At 44.7% G+C, this 20,943-nt stretch overlaps 1 protein-coding gene across 1 annotated transcript; it reads right to left on the bottom strand.

Annotated features, from left to right (window-relative positions):
- Positions 1 to 378: 378 nt before the first annotated feature.
- On the bottom strand, positions 379 to 7,538 carry LOC141042880 (uncharacterized). The gene is made up of 2 exons (XM_073511789.1): positions 7,217 to 7,538; positions 379 to 680 (listed from the first exon to the last, which is right to left on the bottom strand). Exons 1-2 carry the CDS (start codon positions 7,536 to 7,538, stop codon positions 379 to 381), a joined length of 624 nt encoding a protein of 207 aa, XP_073367890.1.
- Between the last annotated feature and the right edge of the window lie 13,405 nt (positions 7,539 to 20,943).

Below are 20,943 nucleotides of genomic sequence, written 5' to 3'. Positions count from 1 at the left end.
AATCTCGGTGGCACGTCTTGTGGAAAGACGTTAATAAACTCCTGCAAAATGTTAGTGACAGCAGGAGGCAAATATGAAGGCACGTCTTCGAATGAAAAAAATGCCTCTTTGCACACAAAAGCATAGCAAACAGATTTGCTGCAATCTAGATCATCAATATCAGATTTGGTGGCAAGTAAACATCCACTTTTCAATTTAATTTCATAAACAACACTAGATGGTTTATTATTAGGTTTCATTTGTTGCTCAAATTCTTTTGCCACTATCTGATTTTCATTCTTATTTTGCTGTACTAGCTCGATTAATATCATCTTTCAAAATGGAATCAAGAGTCATAGGAAGCAAAGTAATATGTTTATCCTTATGAAAAAGAGTATACTAATTGTTTCTACCATGGTGTACACAATTTTTATTGAATTGCAATGGTCTACCAAGTAATAAGGAACATGCTTGCATGGGTACCACATCACAATCAACATAATCAGCATATGTATTGATACTAAAATGCACACGAACGGTACGTGTGACCTTAACCTTGCCGCTATTGTGGAACCATTGGTTGTAGTAAGGATGCGGATGGGGTCTTGTGGTGACAGACAACTTTTCCACCATCTCCATGCTAGCCAAGTTGTTGCAACTCCCTCCATCAATGATGACGCGGACAGGACGTTCCTTCACAACTCCCTTTGTGTCGGGGATATACCCCGCGATATGACCCGGCCGAAAATATGACCCGGCCGGACTTGGCGGCTCACCAGAGACCCGACTGACACTTGGCGACTCAATGGAGACCCGCCCGAGCCTCGGCGACCTATTAGTGACCCGGGGAGTGGGTCAGGCAATCGACAAGACCCAATGGCCCAGAAGGCGACTCGTGTGAAAGCCGGCTTATGGTCTGGTGGGCCGGCTTAAGAAGAAAGGCATGAGGAATATTTTCCTTACAAGGAAGCAAGACCCGGACTTGTATCCGGCTTCTATTAGAAGATAGACTAGTCCTAATCCTGGTAGGACTCTACATGTAACCCGCCCCTTCAACTTATATAAGGAGGGGTAGGGCACCCCAAGAAGGGGGCGAAAATAATCTCTAAGGCTAGATACAACTAGAGGAGAGCCGGCTTATACAGCAACTCCCTCATGAGCATAATGACATATAGCCACAAACAGCATGTAGGGCTATTACCGGATGATCTTTCCCGGGGCCCGAAGCTGTCTAAACCATTATCTTGTATCCGATCCGCCTCACGTCTCCCATCCCGATCAACCCCTCTCAAGCTACCACATAGATGCATTGGCCTCACGACTAAGTCCTCACACTAGGATATCTGCCGTGACAAATCCACGACAGTTGGCACCAACCATAGGGTGCGCGCACAGTGGTGATGAGTTCTTGGAGGGATCTCTTTCGGGATCAAGAAGATCGTGATGTGCTGGATGAAAGAGGATCGGCGCGGAAGGTACACATCGTCTCCCTGGTAAGCCGTCGGAGCAATATACGAGATTGAGATTAAAGAAATTAGGGTTTTGCGTTCTGTGCGCCGTCGACGCGAGACGATCAGTCCAAACTGACGAGAGATTGGTTTCGCCGAATCCGCAAGATGTCAAGTCACGGTTTCCATCGAAATGGACAAAAGTTCTCCGTTGTCTAATCCGCCAAGTTCCGTAAGTTGCTGCGGCTGGATTACAGGCTCAAGTCGAGAGGCTATTTAGTAATGCTAGTCCACGTGGATACAAAGATAAATCAAGTGGAGATCAAAACGAGTACCAGTACTGCTATGAGTACCGGCCAATTACATGCGAGGATCGACTGAGGACTAGCAGGCAACAATTGAATAGAATATCTGTCTCAATCTTGGGGAGAGCTGCAACCAGAGAGATTATAAAGTCTAGAAGCTAATCCAAAAGCTAAAAGATGTTTCCATTAATCATCGTACTACTACTGCTTGATGAGCACAAGGATCAAAGCTACATTATTTAAAAGAGCACTACCATGTTCAAACCAGAGTTCCACTTCCTACGGGTAGGCAATGGTCATGGTAGGCGCTTGGATGAAAAAAGGGAGTCCACGATCCAGAGGAAAAACGACCTGAATATTGATTGGTCAAATCCACCACGACCCGGAGATGTATGCAGTCGTCGCACAGAACTCGGACGCCTCTGCCACCATAGCACGCCTAGTCGGCCTCGGCAGCAGGCTGCTCTGCCTCGCCGCACTGCCTCCTGGTCAAACCGACCCCGCGCTGCTTCCATTGGTGTCCCATATCTTTGTCCGTCTGGGCCGCCTCAGATTCGCTGTGCGCGGCCGCGGCCTTGACCCGACCCCGCCTCACGGTGCCGCCAAGCCGCCCCCGCCGGGTCGCGTTGCCCCTGCCTCGCGGGTTGTTAACTCCCGCGTCCTGTTTCACCTCCCTAGGCGCTGCTGCTCGCCGGTCTCACCTCTTGTTCGCTACTGTGGCCTTGGCCTGCTGAGATAAAAGAAAAGGGGGGAGTTTGACCTGACGGACTGAAGGGAGGGCCAAAATATATTGAGAAGGACAAGGCCTGCCATTTCAAAATGCTATCAAAAAATGGTGCTGCCATGTTTTGGTGCTACATACATGTTACGTGGAGCTAAAAGGCCACTATTAGCCCACATCCAGAAAAAAGTATGGAGGAAGTGGAAGATTACGCACTAGATGAATCAGTTGGTATTGGTAGTTTATGTGCAGATAATTTATCTGACAAAACATCAGGTGATATCCGTCCAGTCTGTTTTAATAGCATGTATTAATTTTTGTGTGAACAATTACTTTGGCTTGCGATATTTTTTTATGTATGACAATTGTTTACTACAGAGCGATGGTTGTGACATGGATATATAGCTCACGCCACCATTATCATGAGCTAGCATCTGACTGTGCCATGATGCTCGATGAATATACGTGCAAACCACCGCCTTTGCGGCCCATTTTACGTTAACATGACGCGGTTGACTCGCCCGTCCGTGCAGCTTACCGCGCCTGCGATTGACTCGCCCGTCCGTGCTGGCTTACAACGTCGCGGCCGGCTCATCTGTCTGTTCCTGCGGCCGACTCGGATGTGATTGATTTCAGCTTCACCATGGTGATCATCAACTCCGCGGTGGATTATTTCTAGACTAACATATTAGGTGAAATCCATCCAGTATATTTTTATATTACATATTGCTTTCTTCAAAAGAGCAATTACTTTGGCTTGCAAATTCTTTAAGGCAGGACAAGTTATCTACTACAAAAGTGACTGTCATGTCAGGGAGTTTGTTATGTGATTTATGCTGGAAATATATGTTGAGTATTGCGTGGATTTTCAATTCGCCTCCAGCCTCTGGTTTATATCAAATTTCAGCATTCCGCTGCTCAAATTATATGGCGATTTATATCATGGTCAAATATGAAGAATCTCAAGCCAACTCTTCGAATCGTCTTAAGACTCGGGGCTACGATGACATGACTTAGCAAATTTTGCCAGATTAAAGAACTCCGGGTCATTGGAGGGAAGATAACCCGGTCCCGGATGCTACTGCTATATTGATGAAAATTTAAAGGCCGTCAGAAAAATTTCCGGCTTAAAATGAAGGATTCCGGTTTAAAATCCGGCTCAAGGGAAAACTGTCTCTCACAAAGCTTTGATGTTCTCAATATCCGATTTAAAATTCCGGTTCAAAAAGAATTCATCTCTCGCAAGTTCGAGTTCTTAGAAAAATTAAAGGTTCCCAAAGAGAACTTGTTGCCATGATGCGCGGTTCAAACATGGGTATCCTGCCTTATTGGCTTATCATATTATTGATCACTTGGGGGCTTCCTGCTCATTGAGCATAGCTATGACTACCCTTTGATCCGGCTTATACGCCTTGTTACAAATAACATGGGGGCTTCCTACTCACTGAGCATTGCTATGACTACCCTTTGATCCGGCTTATACGCCTTGTACAAATAACATGGGGGCTTCCTGCTCACGGAGCATAGCTATGACTACCCTTTGATCCGGCTTGTACGCCTTGATTGCAAATAAACTTGGGGGTTTTCTGCCCAAGTTGAATTGTTACCAAAGAGAACTTGCTATAATGTGCAGTTCAAACATAGGTAACCTACCTTGATGGCTTGTGAAAGGTCGCTTGGGGGCTTCCTGTTTAATGAACATAGCTATATTCACCCTTTTGATCGGCTTGGAGGCCAGGTGTATTCACCAAAAATCTGGGTTATCCTGCCTTTGTATGTCTGCCACTCTGCCCAGGTAATCCTGGAATGACTCACCGTACTCTTGACAGTCAATCTAATAAAGACCCTAAACTTGTCAAAGTTAAAACGGCTATTGTTCATGTGAGGCCCGGCTTACAGGTTTGAATAAAGGCTAACACAGTGGCTGTGCGGCCCTTGAATAGCACTTGACATTGAGGCTTGGCAGCCTATGAATGCCTTGGCTTTTTCTAATTTATATTGACTTTGAACATTGTTTGGGTTCATCCTTTGTGCCATATTGATATATGGTTGAATGTTGGTTAGGGCCAAGTCGCCTTGATCCTTATGATTCACATTTGAGTGAGTTTTGCTAACCCGGCCTGGCTTTGGACGTTAAAGTCGCCAGTGTGTGATGATTATGCACTTGGAGTTCTGCACTCTAAGTTTTGGGATGCTACCCTTTGCTGCGTCTGGCATTGTAAGCCGGCAGTATGAATAAATTGAACAGAGCACCGTGCTCTAAATTTTTGGGCCGTTACCCTTACTGCATATGGCGCTGTAAGCCGGCAGTATGAACCAAATTCACAGGCCATGTAGCCTTGATTATATGACTCTTCATTGAGCATCTTTGGGTTTGATAACCCTCCCTGATAGCAGACTTTAAGTCGCTAGGATATTTTGCCTTGAGCAATCAAAATGATGATATTTCATGATTCCGGGTTGATACTGGCCCCGGATTATAATTATCAAGGCATCACCATGGTATTAATCTACAGGTATGTCTTTCAATAATGGTATGAATATTTTGGGTTTGATAAACCACCCTGGCTATGGAATTTAAGTCGCTAGTATAATTTGGATTGCGCAATTGGGATTATGCACTTATAAATCATTGGATTATTACCCTCACTGGATGTGGCGCTGTAAGCCGGCAATTTGAGCCAATTCTCCAAGTATGTTTTTAAATTGTTGGATGAATATGCGAGGTTTGATAAACCCGCCCTGGCTTTGGACATTAAGTCGCCAGTATATTTTGGATTGCGCCATTGGAATCATGCACTTATAAATAATTGGATTATTGCCCTCATTGGATATGGTGATGTAAGCCGGCAGTATGAGCCAATTCTACAGGACATGACTATGAGCCGCCATGGATTGGGTTATCAATTCCTGATTTTTTGCAAAGGTTATAAGCCGCCGGGTTGCATCCCAGAGGATAATGGATGTGCATTAAGTCGCTATTGGCCAAGAGCCGCCAAATTATATTATTTCAATCTTTAATAGCCAACTTGGCTAGATTTTCATTATGATATTGAATGATTAAGGTTTTCAAAGTCGCTTCAGCACAATGGCTATTATTTATTTATCAATGGATATGATTTATTCTGCAATGGAAGAATAGTCCCGAGTCGCTGCAGGCTTACGACCCGGAACTTGGGGGCTACATTATTCAAATCATGATTATACCAAATATGGAAGTCCCATGTTGCTGCAAGCATGCACCATGACACTTGGGGGCTAATGCAAGGTCATTTTTTTTACTTTCCTTATTAAAGACCCGACTCATCACATCGTAATGAGCCGGCCCTTGGGGGCTACCAATTGCTCCGGTCAAAAATTCAAAGTACACAAGCCTTAATCCATTATATTGAAGGGTCCACTGCTCAGTTGGTAAAGCACAAGGCTCTTAACTTTATGGTCGTGGGTTTGATCCCCACGGTGGGGGCTACATCATATGATGTTATTTTCAATGAAGTATATATAAAGTCCCAGCTCAGTATTATCTTACTTAGCCGGCACTTGGGGGCTACACACGGGAAGTACAAAATGATTAGTTTATGATTGGTGACCTACATGAACAAACCAGTTTTCTGCAAAGTTACAGTATTTATATTGAAGCAAGTCTTAAGCTGTTACTACGCTCCCTTCTTAAGACTTGGGGGCTACAAGTGATATGCATATAAGGGAGGTATATTATCAAGCTTGATGTTAGCAACAATTATGACCCGGTGCTATCAATAGTTACAACCCGGGTATTTTGGTAATGATAAACTGGCAAGTTCTACATCTTCAAGACGGCTGAAAATCAGAAGAGTATTTCAAGACCAATATTCCTGTTAAGCATTGGGAGCTCAATCAAATGAATTATTCTTCACAATATTTTTCTATGAGAAACCAATGTCAAAAAATTGATTATGAAGCTGGCCTATTGACCCGGATTTTCTAGAAGAAGGAAATGACAAGGACTTAAGGATGATCAGGTGCCAGTTTACAAGAATATTTAACCCGGAGCACAACCTGTCAAATATGTTCTTGTGTTTATGTTGCAGGATCAGTTTAACATGGATAAATCCAAATTAAACTGGGGGCTAATGTCGGGGATATACCCCGCGGTATTACCCGTCCGGAAATATGACCCGGCGGGACTTGGCGGCTCACCAGAGACCGGGCTGACACTTGGCGACTCACCAGAGACCCGCCCGAGCCTCAGCGACCTATTAGTGACCCGGCGAGTGGGTCAGACGATCGACAAGACCCAACGGCCCAGAAGGCGACTTGTGGGAAGGCCGGCTTATGGTCTGGTCGACCGGCTTAAGAAGAAAGGCATGAGGAATATTTTCCTTACAAGGAAGCAAGACCCGGACTTGTATCCGGCTTGTATTAGAAGATAGACTAGTCCTAATCCTGGTAGAACTCTACATGTAACCCGCCCCTCCAACTTATATAAGGAGGGGCAGGGCACCCCAAGAAGGGGGCGAAAATAATCTCTAAGGCTAGATACAACTAGAGGAGAGTCGGCTTATACAGCAACTCCCTCATGAGCATAATGACACCTAGACACAAACAGCATGTAGGGCTATTACCGGATGATGTTTCCCGGGGCCCAAAGCTATCTAAACCCTTATCTTGTGTCCGATCCGCCTCACGTCTCCCATCCCATCAACCCCTCTCAAGCTACCACATAGATGCATCGGCCTCACGACTAAGTCCTCACACTAGGACATCTGTCGTGACATATCCACGACACTTTGTATGGAACAAATTATGCCTATGATTTTGCTCAGCTTGTGTTACCTGCACACTCAAAACATGTTGAGGAACTAAACTCTCATACCTGTCAGCATCTTCAGTAGCCATGTATTGCGTCTCATGTTTAGAATCATCTTCACCGTGTTCTTCACTTGCAATAAGAGCCAACGTCTCCTCATCATAGTCACTAGCAGACTCATACCTACCATCCTCAGTAACAATCATCACACGCAGAGATGGACATTTGCTCGCATAGTGACCTCCACCCTTGCAACGACGACAAATAACCTCATGTGTTTGTCCTATTGATGCCATGGATGAAGAAGAGCTCTGTGCGGGACCAAAAGGTGTGCTCCTGTCATATGGTGGTGGTGGTGCCCGCTTTCTTGTATCTCAGTTGTAATTGGCGGTTGAAGTCAGTTTGCTACAGTAGGACGTGTGGAAGTAGAGGATGTACATGGTGTCCATGATGAAGATCGACCTGCAGAAAAATTAGTTCGCGCCAATGCCTGTCGATCCTGCACTTCATGTTCAGCTTTGCAAGCAAGATGGAATAAACGAGTGATATTATTATTGAGTTTTTATCATTTATGCCACCAGTTGTATCCCACTACTTAGTTTTTCCATTAGAAGTTACATCCGCTCAAAAATTCCATCGATTCGTGAGATGCTTACTCAAAAATGCCATCAGATATATAAAAAATGCCATCGTTCCGTTATATGTTTGCTCAAAATGCCATTAGACATTGTTATTTTCACGTCAAACTTGTTGACCATCCAATATGACAAAAATAAGCCTAGACCCACACTTCAGTTCTCTCTATCTCATAATGATAAGTGTGGACCCACTTGTGAGGATAAGCAAGCTAATAATTTTACAGGAAAATAAGAAAACTGTTGGGATCAAGTGGGCCCCACACTTTATTGTAGTGAGATAGAGGGAGAGCAGGCATGTAGGTCCATTGGTATTTATGTCACTATAACATGTCAAAAGAGATTTGTGATCACAATAATGATGTCGAGTGGCATTTTTGAGCATTTGTCTAACGAAGCAATGGCATTTTTGCGCAGTTGAAATTCCCAGTGGCAAAACTGAGTAGTGGGACACAACTGGTGGCATAAATGATAAGAACGCATTAATATACTCCTTGTACTCTAGAATGGTCTAAACCTCTCTATTTAATCCACCAATAAAACGTGCAAGCATAGCTTCATTATCCTCAACCACACCACCTCTAATCATGCCAGTTTGTAATTCCTGCTAATATTCTTCTACAAAAAAAATTCCTTGTCTTAAACGCTGCAATTTTCAAAGTAATTCACATTGATAATATGGTGGAACCCAACGAGTACACATAGAAGTTTTCAAAGCAGCCCAAGTAGCTGGAATAGGATATAATCTACAATGTTCAGACCACCATACACATGCAAAGCTAGTGAAAGCACAAACAGCAACAGCAACACGTCTTTCCTCGGGATATTGTAAACATGTAAAACGTTGTTCAGTTTCTCACTCCCAAGTAAGATATATATCAGGAACATATCTACCCTCAAAATGGTGGAATATTCAATTCCAGTTTAGGAAGATGATCATGATCTCATACCTAAGTTGGTGGTGCAGTAGCCCTACCGATGTGATTATATGCATGAGGACGACCTGGTGGTGGTGGTGCTGGTGGTTGCACGTAGTTCTGATTTTGATCAACCTCATCCTCGTAATAGACCTCCTCCGCTACAGTAGCAGTAGGAGCTACAGAAGCATCAACGGCAGTAGTAGCGGCACCAGAAGTTTGTCCTGGCTCAAGAGGAACACGTGCGCTCGCCCTGCTGGATCGCGAAGTGGTGGTTGTTGATGTTGTTGCAATGGTGCAGCAGATGCGGGTGGTGGTTGGGGTAGACGCATGAGTACTTCATCAAACTAGGCATCCAACTTGGTGCCAATTTTCTTCTAAATGTCATCAATCCTCTCCAGTGCCTTTCCAAAGATGGCCATCACGTCTTCCACCTGTTGACCCAACATTTGCTGAAATTTGTCATGAAGCTCCTTCTTCGTCAGGTTCTCCGAGTCAATCTCGTCGGCTTGTGGTCCTGCCATGGTTAGAAGCAATAGAAAACACACAATAATATGATCCTACTGACTACTAGAAAGTGGTGGTGGTGGGGTGTCACAAAACCGTCAAGCAAGTCTATACTTTTTACTAGTTCTTACCCGGCAACAGGTGGTGATTGGCAACCATGGTAGTCAAAACTCTCAAAGCTTGGATAGAGCGATTGCCAGGTGGTTTCAAATGCACGATGTAGATGTATGTGGAGCTGCGAAGGCTTATGATATGGTAGCAAAAATGTCAGCAATAATCAATTTAGATATGCAAAGTTGAATAACCGCTCAACGACGGTACTGTGCTGGTCTTAGGCTAGACCGTGCTAGAGATTCGAGCCTAGAATACTAACAAAATCACGGCACTGCACGGAAACAAGGGAAAATCACACTCTGAAATTTTTTTATCGCTCTTTTTCTGCGCTCCTTTTTTTTGTCGAAATCATTATAACGGAGAGTGTCTCAAAACTCTTACCAAGTCAAAATAACAGGGTAGGCACAAAAAAATTTGACTATTTTTTTCGGAAATCTGGGCAGTGACGACCAAAAAGTGCGATAAAAAATCAGTATGATGGCACGTGTCTCAAAAGAGTTAGAAAATCCTAAAAACAGGATAGGGAAAAAATATTTTCACCTGCTGAAATTTTGGCCTAAAAACTGCCCGGGGTCTCTAGACTTTTTTTTCTTCCGAAACCTACTCAGGCAAGGAAACACGAATTGGAAAATAGATGGGTCTTGGAAACAAACCTAATATGAATATAACTTGAATTTGTAGTGGTATATGGACTCGGGGCGGTGGTGGTATATGGACTCGGATCGGTGGTGGTATATGGACTCGGAGTGGTGGTGGTATATGGACTCGGATCGGTAGTGGTATATGAACTCGGATTGATGGTGTTATATGGACTCAGAGAGGTGGAGGATAAGTGGTGGTGGTATATGGCAGGGGCAATGATGATGGTGCAGCGTCGGGGTGGCAACTTGTGACCAGAACTCGACACTCTAAAAGACTAGACACTAAGATCAGCACTCGATACGATGATGCAACCGCAAATTCAACAAAGCAAAAACCCTAAAAAGTTTATGCAAATGCTCAGATTGGTTCGGATATGATAAACTAACCCTAATATTTTTGGATTTTTTGGGGACTGTAGGTATGAAGAACAAACTCGATCTAAATTATGAAAAACTGGAAAATCTCACCGAGCAACCTGGAAATCTGATACCACTTGATAGAGGCAAAGATGTCTCGATGTTTCGATGAGATAGCTATCATTTTCTGTGGGAGTCGACCTTAACGATCTGACTACGAACATGCGAAGACATGCGCCTTAGCAATCGCTAAACCAACTTCCGAGGGCTTATTGACCACACCGGAGCACGATCAACCTGACCACGAGGGTCTATTTCCTGTGAGTAAGCGAAGGAAAAGCAAGAAACTGAGGTTGCAATCTGGATGTTGCGAATATAAGATGAAATCTTTATTGATGAAAGTGGGGTTCTGTGACGTCTTGGTCTGGTTGTTGAACACAAACGAAGTACGCAAAGTTGCAGCTATGGCGAACTTATAATATAAACCAAACCCAAAGTCTAAACGACGCCCTAAGGGCTGTATATATGGAGGAAGAGGGGGGAATTTCGTGGCCCTTGGAGGAGGGGTAATAAAAAAACCTAACTATTGTTTCCCCACACATACAGACTCTAAAAATAGCCTATACTCAAGTATTTTGAAATTACATGGGCTTGGCCCAATAATAATGTGACGCAACACCTAGACGAAAATTTTGAAGTGGCATCTTGTATATTCCGTCCAAGGCTTCATGCACTGATTATTGTGGCTTCAAAGTCCTGAAATCATCACTTGAAACTCCGTTCTCGCTCCCCTTGCGCATGACAACAACTCCATGCTTGTTCTTGCTCCAATGTTCATCCTTCTTGTCCAAGCTAGGCCCTTCATTTGTAATCAAAACAAATGTATCCAATTTTGGCAGCATCATATTCTCATGAACATTAGAATCATTACCAAGAAACAAAAGTACCTGGTAATTTAATTGGTGTGCGTGAGATATAGTAATTGGTCCAATATGTATACCAGCAGGGACTGTGGGTGAACCAATGGTATTGATGTCCTCATCAACATGTCCAGAGAAGAAATGTCGGAAGTCCGAAGACTTCCGGACGTCTGGAGCCCGCGAGCCGTCGGACGACCGTCCCCATCGGACGTCCGGTACCTGCCTGCGTGCAAAGACTCGGGCCAAGGCCCATGTATCCTTTTCGCCCCTTACTTACCCCTTCGTAGGCCTAGACTCTATATACTCCTCCACGTCCACCATTTTAGGGATAGCATTGTATTAGCTCATTTGTATGCAAGATTTGCTCCTATCTACTCTACTATTGAGAGAGAGACCACTCCATTGGAGTTCAATACCTCCTTTGGAGAGGATCCCATAGGGGAGTCAAGACCCCTTCTTGGGAAGATCCTTCTAGGATTCAAGACATCAATTCTTTCAAGGATTGGGATGAACTAGTTACCTCTTGTATCTTCTTGTGTTTGATTTGGACCTTTGTATCTCTCTTTGTGTGTTTGGATCTAGCACATGTGTGATTGGTCATGTCAATTTGAGTGTTTTCCTCTTGTGTGTTCTTGTGTGTTATTTGTGTTCTTCGGGAATCCCCCTCCAAATCAGGAAAGATCGGCCCCCAGGGTTCCACCCTACATCATCTTGGTAGCATGAGCCATGGTTGATCACGAATTTGGAGCCCCTACCCCTCTTTTTCTAGCCTAATTTTGTGTGATTTTGTCCAATTTCGAAAAGCCACACCAAAAATAGCCCCAATTTTTTTTGTGATTTGTTGGTTTGATGATGTTTTGTTGAATTTGATCCATGGATTTGCTGTGTTTCGAGTGGATCTAGCATCTCCACAAGTTTCCCCACATTCCACCCACAAAATATTCTCAATTTTGACCCCAAAATCTTCAATTTTCTCCCAAAATCGCGTTCCGGATCTTGGATCTCGAGTTGACCCCGAACGTCCGGGGTTTATCGGACGTCCGGAGCCTCCCGAAGCACCGGACGACCAACCCTTTCCGGACGACCGGTGCCACCCAACATAACCGAAATTAATGGATTTCCGGACCTTCTGGACGTCCGTCCACTGGACATCCATCTATTACCGGACGTCCGTTCCGTGTAGATATTGACTTCGGCTTATTTTTGTTTCGGCCATAACTAATTCATCTAGACTCGGATTTTGATGTTCTTTAGCTCGTTTTGAAGCTATTAACATCCCCATCCCACGAAAATACTTCCAACATCATTTTACTTCATAAAGTTTTGGAACTTTGGCATCTTTTCCTAGGGCCTTCACCACATCATCCGCATTACCACCACCGACTTCCGCAACCTAACCCATTTTGTTCACCAATTAATGGTTGCTTGAGTTGTGATTCGAGTCTCCTAAGATGTTTCGGCTACTTAGGGATGGTTACTTCTTCATCAACCCTCCACCATACCTTCCGCATAACCTTGCCCACAATACATGTCTGCCACCCCCAACTTGACCCAATTTTGTGTGAGCTTGTTCGAGTTGTGGTTTGTGTCTCCTAAGGTGTTTCGGCTACTTAGTGATGGGGACCTCAACTTCGACTTCGCATAACCCATCAACTCCACTTCCGCATTGCCAACTCCGGAACCACCACCGCTTTCCGCTTCCACCATTTGACATTTGCCTTTGGAGATTTTGAGTTGTGATTTTTCCGTTTCCTAGGGTGTTTTGGCTAACTAGGAACGGTTAGACATCGACAACACCGCCGCTCAATGATGACCCACAAGTATAGGGTATCAATTGTAGCTCTTTTCGATAAGTAAGAGTGTCGAACCCAACAAGGAGCAGAAGGAAATGACAAGTGGTTTGCAGCAAGGTAATGTCTGCAAGTGCTGAAATTGTAAGTAGCGGAGTAGTTTGATAGCAAGATAATTTATAACGAGCAAGTAACGATAGTAGTAACCAAAGTGCAGCAAGGTAGCCCAATCACATGATTACTTGCAACATGATTTCTCTCGTAACCTCAAGAACAAAAGTAACTACTCACAAATGATAAACATGCTCATGATCAGAGGAGTATTAAATAGAATATTGGATCTGAACATATAATCTTCCACCAACTAAACCATATAGTAATCAACTACAAGGTCTAATCAACACTACTAGTCACCCACAAGCACCAATCTATAGTTCCGGTAACAAGATTGAACACAAGAGATGAACTAGGGTTTGAGATAAGATGGTGTGTTGAAGATGTTGATGGAGATTTCCCTCCCCAAGATGGGAGAGTTGTTGGTGATGATGATGACGATGATTTCCCCATCCAGGAGGGAAGTTCCCCCGACGGAAGTGCTCCTGTCCAAGTTCCGCCTCAAGACGGCGGCGCTCCATCCTGGAAGTCCTCTGCTTATTTTTTTCTAGGTCAAAATGACCTATATACCAGAAGATGAGCACCGGAGGTGGGCCTGGGTGTGCACAACCCACGAGGGCGTGCCTGGGCTCCCTGGCACGCCCAGGTGGGTTGTGCCCACCTGGTGGGCCCCCTCTGGTAGTTATTTGCTCCAATATTCATCATATATTCCATAAAAATTCTCCATGAAGTTTCAGCTTGTTTGGAGTTGTGCAGGATAGGTAGCCTGACGTAGCTTTTTCAGGTCCATATTTCCAGATGCTGGAATTGTCCCTCTTTGTGTATTCCTTGCATATTATGAGAGAAAAAGCATTAGAATTACTCCAAAAAGCATTATTATGGATAAAAACATTATAACTAACAGTAAGAAAACATGATGCAAAATGGACGTATCAACTTCCCCAAGCTTAGACCTCGCTTGTCCTCAAGCGAAAACCGAAATCAAAAAACATGTCCACATGCTTTGAGAGAGAGAGAGAGAGGTGTCGATAAAAACAAAATACGGACATAGAAGCATCATGTTGATTATTATAACAACAGCAAAATTAAACATAATACTTTTATCATAGGACTTTTATCATATACTTCTCATGAATAAGTAACAATTTATCACACAATCGAAGTATAAAGCAAAAACTCTATTAAAAACCAACAAACTATGTTCTTAGTCAACTTTGCAACTACAATTCATCATCTTTTTAGGAAGGGTCACGTATCGGAGCCTTTTGGCAAGTCCACATACTCAACCAACATATAGTCTTCTATTATTGCTAACACTCACCGCGTACACATGAGCAAAACGTTTCAACCGGACACATAGAAAGATAGGGGCTTATAGTTTCACCTCCCAACGTATTCACCTCAAGGGTGATTCAACAATAATAACTCATGCTATCTATATTCAACTGGACATATGTGCCTAGCTCCTTCCTCACCACATGATGCGTGCCAAAGGAGAAAAATAAAAAGGAATAGAAGGAAAACTTTGACTCTTAGCATAAAAGTAAATACATAGAAGTAAAAGATAGTCCTTCGCAGAGGGAAGCAGAGGTTGCCATGCACTTATTTGTTTTTATGCTCAACCACTTAGTGCAAAAGAACGTCACGTTACATTGCCCCTTGTGATAGCGATCTTTATTATGCAGTCTGTCGCTTTTATTCTTCACCATCACAAGTTTGTGCAACACTCAATTTTCTCTTACACTAAATGGTCTCACACTTTTAGAAGCAATTTTTATTGCCTTTTTGCACTGATGACAACTTACTTGAGGGATCTTGCTCAGTCCCTAGGTAGGTATGGTGGACACTTGAAAATAAGATTTGGGTTTAAGGGTTTTTGGATGCACAAGTAGTATCTCTACTTAGTGCGGAATTTTTGGCTAGCAAAGATAGGCGGCAAGCACCACATGTTGAAGGATCTATGACAATATGACTTCTGTGTGAATATAAACAAACATAAACCATTAAGTTGTCTTCCTTGTCTAACGTCAACAATTTTGGCATATAATATTTTGATGAGGGCTCGCAATCACAATAGATTTCTAGGATAGTATATTTATATGTGAATCTTCTCTTCCCTTATTAATTCTTTCATGAGTTGCATCATTGACTAATGCTATGTTTGTCAATCTCTAATAAAATTTTCTACTTATACTTTTCCCTATGTGGTGTCATCACCTACTATAAGATTAGTATATGATCTTCTTGATTTATTTCCTTTCTTTTGTTTATTCCTTATTTCTTTTCTTTTATTTGCAACATGAAAGTAAAGAAAGCAAAAACTCAAACTAAACTTTATTATATAACTAGCACACGATTACAAGGATAGATCACTAAGCAAACTCTCATAGAAGAAAGGATCAAACTAAACTTTTATTCTTCTAAGGCAAAAGATCGAACTAAAATAAGTAAAGGTAAAAAGATAGTGGGATGATACGATACCGGGGCACCTACCCCAAGCTTGACGGAAGCCAAGGGGAGTGCCCACACTACTGCAGGATGGTCCAAACGCGACACTACGATCAGAGACCCTTCGACGAAACTGTGTGCGATGCCATAATCGCAAACGGTGGTGTAAAAAACGTCAAAAAGGTGCAAAATGTTTGCGATGACGGATGCATCAAACACGGTTCAGAATTTAGTTGCATGTGCGATGCAGTGCATACGGTTCAGCTCAATTAACTGTTTGGGATGAGGAGGAACAAAATAAACGGGCAGCCAGATGAAGGCGTGTGTGATATACAGCATACGGTTCACTGGGATGAACTTTGTGTGATTAGGCAACACAATGGAAATGGTTCAACTGAAAAAGATGTGTGTGATACGCGGCAAACAGGTCTGTAATCAGAAATGTGTGCGAAGACTAATAATAACACAGACGATTGCTGCTAATAAGCCATGTGATTTGTTCTATCTACAGTAGAATAACATGTGTATATATATATATATATATATAACTGAAATAAACATCCAATTACATAAGTGACTATACAGATCATTCGCACACACCTCAATAAACAATTGCATGCATTCTAAAGTAGGAGAAACGATCGTCTAGTCATCTACTTCTTGTGACACTCCCGCCACTGCTATGTGGCTCGATCCCTCATCTGGGTCAGGAAGAAGACAGTTCCTCATGTCAATGATCCTCCTGTACATCTCGTAGCTTGTGTACATGTCCATGCCCGCGTACTTGACATGTTGTTCATCTGGTCTCTCATGCCACACACTGTGCCAGGCGTTCTTCTCCACATTGCCCTCTTCCTTCATCTTCGCATAGTAGGGGTCGATGATGGCCGAGGCGAGATCAACCAGGGAGTTTAGTTTGTTTTTGTCGCTACCCCAGACCTTGTAGTGGCACTGGATGTTGACAAGATTCGGGCATTTCAAGCCTGAAACCTTGAGCGCTTTTAGATCGTTGGTGGTGTCCACCGCAGCGAAACTGTAGTCGGAGCTGTTGATAAACCTGGAGGAACGCACGCAAGGCGTTGTGGCCAGGTGGTGGTGGTAGACGAGGACGTCATGTCGCATGCACAACTGGGTGATGGCAACCTTCTGAACGTGCCCGGCACGACCCATGGTGTACTCGACGTCGAAGCCGACCACTTGGTACTTGTCCTCGGCAAGGAACTGCTCCATAGTTTGGATGGAGCTCTCCACCAAGACCGGATCGTTAATGTACACCACCGAGAGAGCCTTTCCCCTCATGTGGGTGTCCATGACGTGTTGCGTGGTGAACTGCAAGCCGTTGTCTTCGTCGGCCGCTGGGAGCGCCATTGGAGCCACAGGGAGCACCATTGGAACCGATGGATGCCCTCTCTGTATGTGTCCTTGTGGGTGTTCTTATTGTGTCATGTGAGATGAGAGATGAAGGTAAATGGCCGCAGGAATAAAAGGGGGCCGGGCGGCGTGGATTCTCGGCACATCCGCATGGTAGTTTTTGCAGCGGGTAACTGCATCGTCGCGTCGTGCCCGGCGCAACCGCATGCACACAAACGTGCGTGATCGTGCGCCAGCCCCAAACACTGGCAGCGCATGTGGAGGGACGAGGGCAGAGCACTCGAAGGGACGCGAGAGTAGAGCGCGCGCGGCGGGACATGAGCAAAGCGCGCTGCGGCCGCCTGAACCGCAAGCAACCACACCCATAGAGCAGTTGAACACGCACTAAATGGTCGCCTACAAGCCGGCCAACAGTTGCGTCGTTGCATAGAGAGTGGCCGTGTGCTACCACCTCCGTCTAGTCTATAGTCTCCTTTATATTCTGTGCCATACTTTGCCCTCAAATTTAACCAACAAAATGTTAATGCATGTTATAAAAATTATATAATTGGAAACTATGTTCAAATACAAATCCAACTATATAATCTTTGGCGACATGCATTCGTATTTTATTAGTTAAATCATACTTATAAATCAGGACGGTGGTATAGTAGGTAATTAAATCGAAAACATTTTTTTATTAACCGTATGTGTACGTGACCTTTCGTCCTCCTCTCGCACGTCTTGTCACCCCGCTACCGTAGACGGCTTACAACGCAAGCTTGCGCAGCGCGCGGGGGCGTTCTTTTGGCCAAACCGTGGCGCCAATGAATCGTCGGTGAGCCCGTTCCCACGCAACCTCGCAGGTTTCCGTGCAAGCTTCCCGCCCGACTCGGTGAAATCCCGCAAATCCCCATGCTTACTGGCCTGCTATAAAAACCCTCACGGTCGGCGAGTCCTGCGTTGCATTTTCCCCTCCCTCCCTGTAGCTTATCTCGTCTGCTTCTCCCACAATCGCCAATGGCACCGGTCCGTCATCGTCGTTCAGCCACTCCGCCGTCATCAGAGGACAAGTCCAGCTAGGAGGCAACACCGCGGCGACGGCGCAGTCCCCGGCGTAGTGTAGTGCGCGTGGCGTCCCTATTGGGTGTGCGCGGAACACCCACCACACGCTCCGCTGTCGGTGCCCGTCGGCCGCTGTTGCCGGCCGCCGTTGCCGCCACACCACCGTCAAAAGCCAGGGCCATCGCCCACTCCGCCGCCGTGGCCTGAAGGCAGGAGGTGGCCGTCGTGGCCGCCACCCCACTGCCGGCCACCGTGGCCATCACCTGCTCCGCCACCATGGCTCGAAGGCGGGAGGTGGTGGTCGTGGTCGCCACACCGTCGTCGGCTGCCGTGGCCGCCAGCCCATCGTCGACCGCCGGGGTCATCACCTGCTCCGCCACCGCCGCCCGAAGGCAGAAGGCGGAGGTGGATGCCCGCACATGCGTCAACGACCTTGCGCGCTACACCGAGTTCCTGCGGGAGGAAGAGGAGCGCCTCGTCGAGCATGCAAAGAGCCTTACCGCCGCCGTGGCCGCAGCACATGCCGCCTCAAAGGCGAGGAATCAGGAGATCTACAAGGAGAACTACCACTTCGAGAGGGGTCATCTGGAGTGGCAGAGGGCGTTCGAGGTGAGCGTCGCTGAAGCTGCAACAGCGGCAGGCACCGTATTGCGGTTGCCCAGCTCGTCGGTAGGCTCCTCCTCCTCCGCCTCTTACTAAGCGCGCTCGGCAGAGGAGAGGCAGCCGGAACTAGTACTGAATGAAATCTATGCTTAATTACTGAATTTTAGTTTCAAAAATTAGATAGTGCTAGTGATTTTTAGCTGCATATTTTGACAAATCGCAGTGTTACAAGGATTGACAAATCTTACCAAATTGTTTGTACGTGGTTGCACACGGGTCATCCAAAACAACCGTTTGCGATGAAGGAATGCACAAATCCTACGCTACTCTCACTTTGCATACGGCTGTTCTATCTAAAACGTTTGCGATCAAGAGCTGCAGAAATCCTGCTCGGCACATTTTCTCTTGGCTTCTTGGGGAAGCTGTCGGTTTGCATACGGGTGTTCTAACTAAAACGTTTGCGATGAGTGTTTTATATTTTAAAACCAAATTAAACTACGGCTTGGGCGCCATTAATGGAGAGGATGCGAGCAAGGCGGGCAGCCATGGAAGTCAAAGGGCTTGTTTCCCAGTGAGCCTGTGCAGCGTACAGCTCACACGCTTCCCGGTGAGCCTGCGCATTCGAGGACAGCTTGCACGCCTCTCGGTCAGCCTGCGCACCGGACGGCGCTCGCACGCCTCCCGTTCAGTCAAGGTCAAGCAGCTGTCCGCACGGCACCTCCTACAGCCATTAAAACCAAGACACATGGCGTCATGTGAATGGTTAACAGAACGCACACGGTCTAAATTATACGAATGTTTGAGATATTAAAGTGGCAGCTATTTTTTCAAAATGCCTTTGTTGGCTATCATTATTCGAGTGCGCCTTCTCTCAAAATGGACACGAAAAATACCAAAGCATGTCGGGTGCCATTCCATGATAGAATGCCAAGTTTCATGAATTTCAGACGAGTTTTGGATTTACTAGAATTTAAAAATAAAGTACTCAATGTTTTGCCGGCAATCAACGGTGCCCTGGTGTTTGAAATTCATTCCCATTTCTTGCATGGGACCTAAGCATGCACCCAAGGACAAAGATTTGATATTCAACCAATTTATATGCACTGGAGCATGTGCCTGTAGTTCAAATTTGAATTATGCACATAAATGCATCGAAAACTCAGTTAATGCATAAAAATGTCCAAACGAACCCCAAAAATATCACAAAAATTGACACAACACTCCTGTTGTTCTATGTTGACACGAGAAAAAAATTGAAAGCAATAAGAGGCAATGGATATCGTTTCGTCCCCAAAGGTGGGATGTTCCCTACCGAAACCATCATGCTTGTTGTGAGAAGCTCTGGTTTGTGAGAAGCATATACCCAAACCTTCCCCAAATGGGACACAAATTTTACCACGGCATGTTGATGCCGCTCCATGATAGCATGCCAAGTTTCATGAATTTCAGACGGGTTTTGGATTTACTAGAATTTAAAAACCAGGCATCTCAATGTTTTGCCGGCAATCAACGGTGCCCTGCTGTTTGAAATTCATTCCCATTTCTTGCATGGACCTAAGCATGCACCCAAGGACACAATTTTGATTTTTCAACCAATTTATATGCACTGGAGCATGTGTGTGTAGTTCAAATTTGAATTATGCACATAAATGCATTGAAAACTCAGTTAATGCATAAAAATGTCCAAACGAACCCCGAAAAATCACAAAAATTGACACAACACTCCCGTTGTTCTATGTTGACATGAGAAATATTTTGGAAGCAATAAGAGGCAATGGATATCGTTTCATCCCCAGAGGTGGGATGTTCCCTACCAAAACCATCATGCTTGTTGTGAGAAGCTCTGGTTTGTGAGAAGCATATACCCAAACCTGCCCCAAATTGGACAAATTTTTTACCTAGCATGTTGATGCCGCTCCATGATAGCATGCCAAGTTTCATGAATTTCAAACGAGTTTTGGATTTAATAGAAATTAAAAACCAGGTATCTCAATGTTTGCGGATGAGTGACGGTGGCAGGGTGTTTGACATTCATTCCTATTTCTTGCATGGGACCTAAGCAGGCAACCAAGGACAAGGATTTGATTTTTCAACTAATTTATATGCATTAGAGCATGTGGTTGTAGTTCAAATTTGAATTATGCACATGAATGCATAGAAAACTCAGTTAATGTAAAAATGTCCAAGCGATCCCCGAAAAATCCCAAAAATTGACACAACACTCCTGTTGTTGTATGTTG

Source organism: Aegilops tauschii, chromosome 3 (genome assembly GCF_002575655.3).
Source record: "Aegilops tauschii subsp. strangulata cultivar AL8/78 chromosome 3, Aet v6.0, whole genome shotgun sequence".
Lineage (NCBI taxonomy): Eukaryota > Viridiplantae > Streptophyta > Magnoliopsida > Poales > Poaceae > Aegilops > Aegilops tauschii.
The sequence above is the reverse complement of the archived record's forward strand: the minus strand, read 5'-3'. Positions and strand labels throughout refer to the sequence as shown.

Coding starts and splice junctions, on each gene's coding strand:
- LOC141042880 (XM_073511789.1), bottom strand. CDS start 7,538: ATGGCATCAATAGGACAAACACATGAGGTTATTTGTCGTCGTTGCAAG. Junction 681..7,216: donor TTTGTTCCATACAAAGTGTC/GTGGATATGTCA, acceptor ACACAAAGGGAG/TTGTGAAGGAACGTCCTGTC.